Raw genomic sequence first — 1,476 nt, 5'->3', positions numbered from 1 at the left:
ATATTAATATTAATAATAATATTAATAATAATATTAATAATAATAATAATAATAATAATAATAATAATAATAATAATAATAAATCTACTTTACTTAAATAATATCTAATTTTGAAATTGCGAATATCGCAATAAAATTCCCGCGCCGCAACAGGTCTCTACTTGTATAAAGCACATGAAGTAGAGTAGTTTCAAAATCATTGCTAAAATATTTCAAAAAGTGAGGTGATGAATATGTACACGGGGTCGGCGCACAGTGAAGTGCCCGAGCGGCGCGGCGCGCAAGTCAAAATGTATAAAAGTTTTAGAATTAATTTTATTGTTCGTAAAATAAAGTAATAATTTAAGTCTGTCAATGGGTTAAAAAATTCTATCACATTTTAATGGTGCATCAACCCTTAACAACCCTTTAAAATGCTTCAATTGAATTCTTCTTAATGTCGATTAATGCTCTTGGTACAGTCACACCGTGCACAAAATTTGTTTTTTTCTAAGTTCATGTATAACTGAGATACTGATTTTGATCGAAATTTGAAACTTATCAAGGCGTATAACTTCTCAGAGGTGCAGCTTAAAATAAAGGCAAGTTGCGTCAAATCACCATATTTTGGCTTCCATTACCCAGCTCTGTGTCAGTTCTTATGCGAAACACCCGATATATACTACAAGTAATAGAAACATTTTTTATTAAACGTATTTTTTTGTTTTAGATTGATGAAGATCTTATTGAGGACCTAGGTGACCAAAAGAGATAACTTTAAAGATGTTTATGATAATTATTTAGTAATATAACTTGTATTTTTTATTTTGTTAATTATAGTAGAGTTGTAATTTATGCAATTTATATTGTTTCAAATAAATATTATTGACTTAATATTTTTTTTCATAAAGTCATCAATATATTTTATTTATTCAATTTATCAATTTATTTTTATATTTTAGAATAATATATTAAAAATAATATCTTAAAAATTGTTAATATGATGATGCTGACTACGGGGGTAGTACTGTTGCTGCTATTGGTGATGGCGGTGGCGGGGCTGATGACAGTGGTGTTGACGAACACAAAGACTATGAGGAGGTGGTGCTGGGGTGCGTTTTCTTTTATTATAATTTATTGTTTGTTGGTTAGTACGTGGTGTGAATAAAGTCATTATAACAATATTTTAAAATAATATTTTGTCTCGGTGTGATTTAGATAAAATAATAGATTTTCCTGTTACATCGTATATTGCATATTGAAGTCGACATGTCTTGAAAATAAGTAAATATTGGAAAAAACTTTATATTACAAATATTTCTCAAAAATTAACGATCTTTCAGATGAACTGCATTTCCACGTTCCAGGGATAAACAAATTTTTTAGTAACGCCACGCCATCTATACAGAAAGATTTGAACTAACAGTTTTAACTACAATTTGAAGCTTTTCGAGGGACCTAACAACCCCAGTTTCCGAAACTAAAATAATTTTCTTC

The 1,476-nt window shown here is 28.9% G+C and overlaps 1 protein-coding gene across 1 annotated transcript in view; it reads left to right on the top strand.

Moving 5' to 3' along the window:
- Positions 1-873, top strand: part of LOC108908021 (density-regulated protein homolog) — a 78,113-nt gene extending 77,240 nt beyond the window's left edge. Inside the window, exon 4 of the mRNA XM_018711918.1 lies at positions 710-873. Within this exon, the coding sequence (XP_018567434.1) occupies positions 710-754 (45 nt within the window). The 3' untranslated portion in view covers positions 755-873. The remainder of the gene's footprint in view (positions 1-709) is intronic.
- Positions 874-1,476: the final 603 nt, after the last annotated feature.

This window comes from Anoplophora glabripennis, unplaced genomic scaffold, assembly GCF_000390285.2.
Source record: "Anoplophora glabripennis isolate ALB-LARVAE unplaced genomic scaffold, Agla_2.0 scaffold225, whole genome shotgun sequence".
NCBI lineage: Eukaryota > Metazoa > Arthropoda > Insecta > Coleoptera > Cerambycidae > Anoplophora > Anoplophora glabripennis.
The sequence above is the reverse complement of the archived record's forward strand: the minus strand, read 5'-3'. Positions and strand labels throughout refer to the sequence as shown.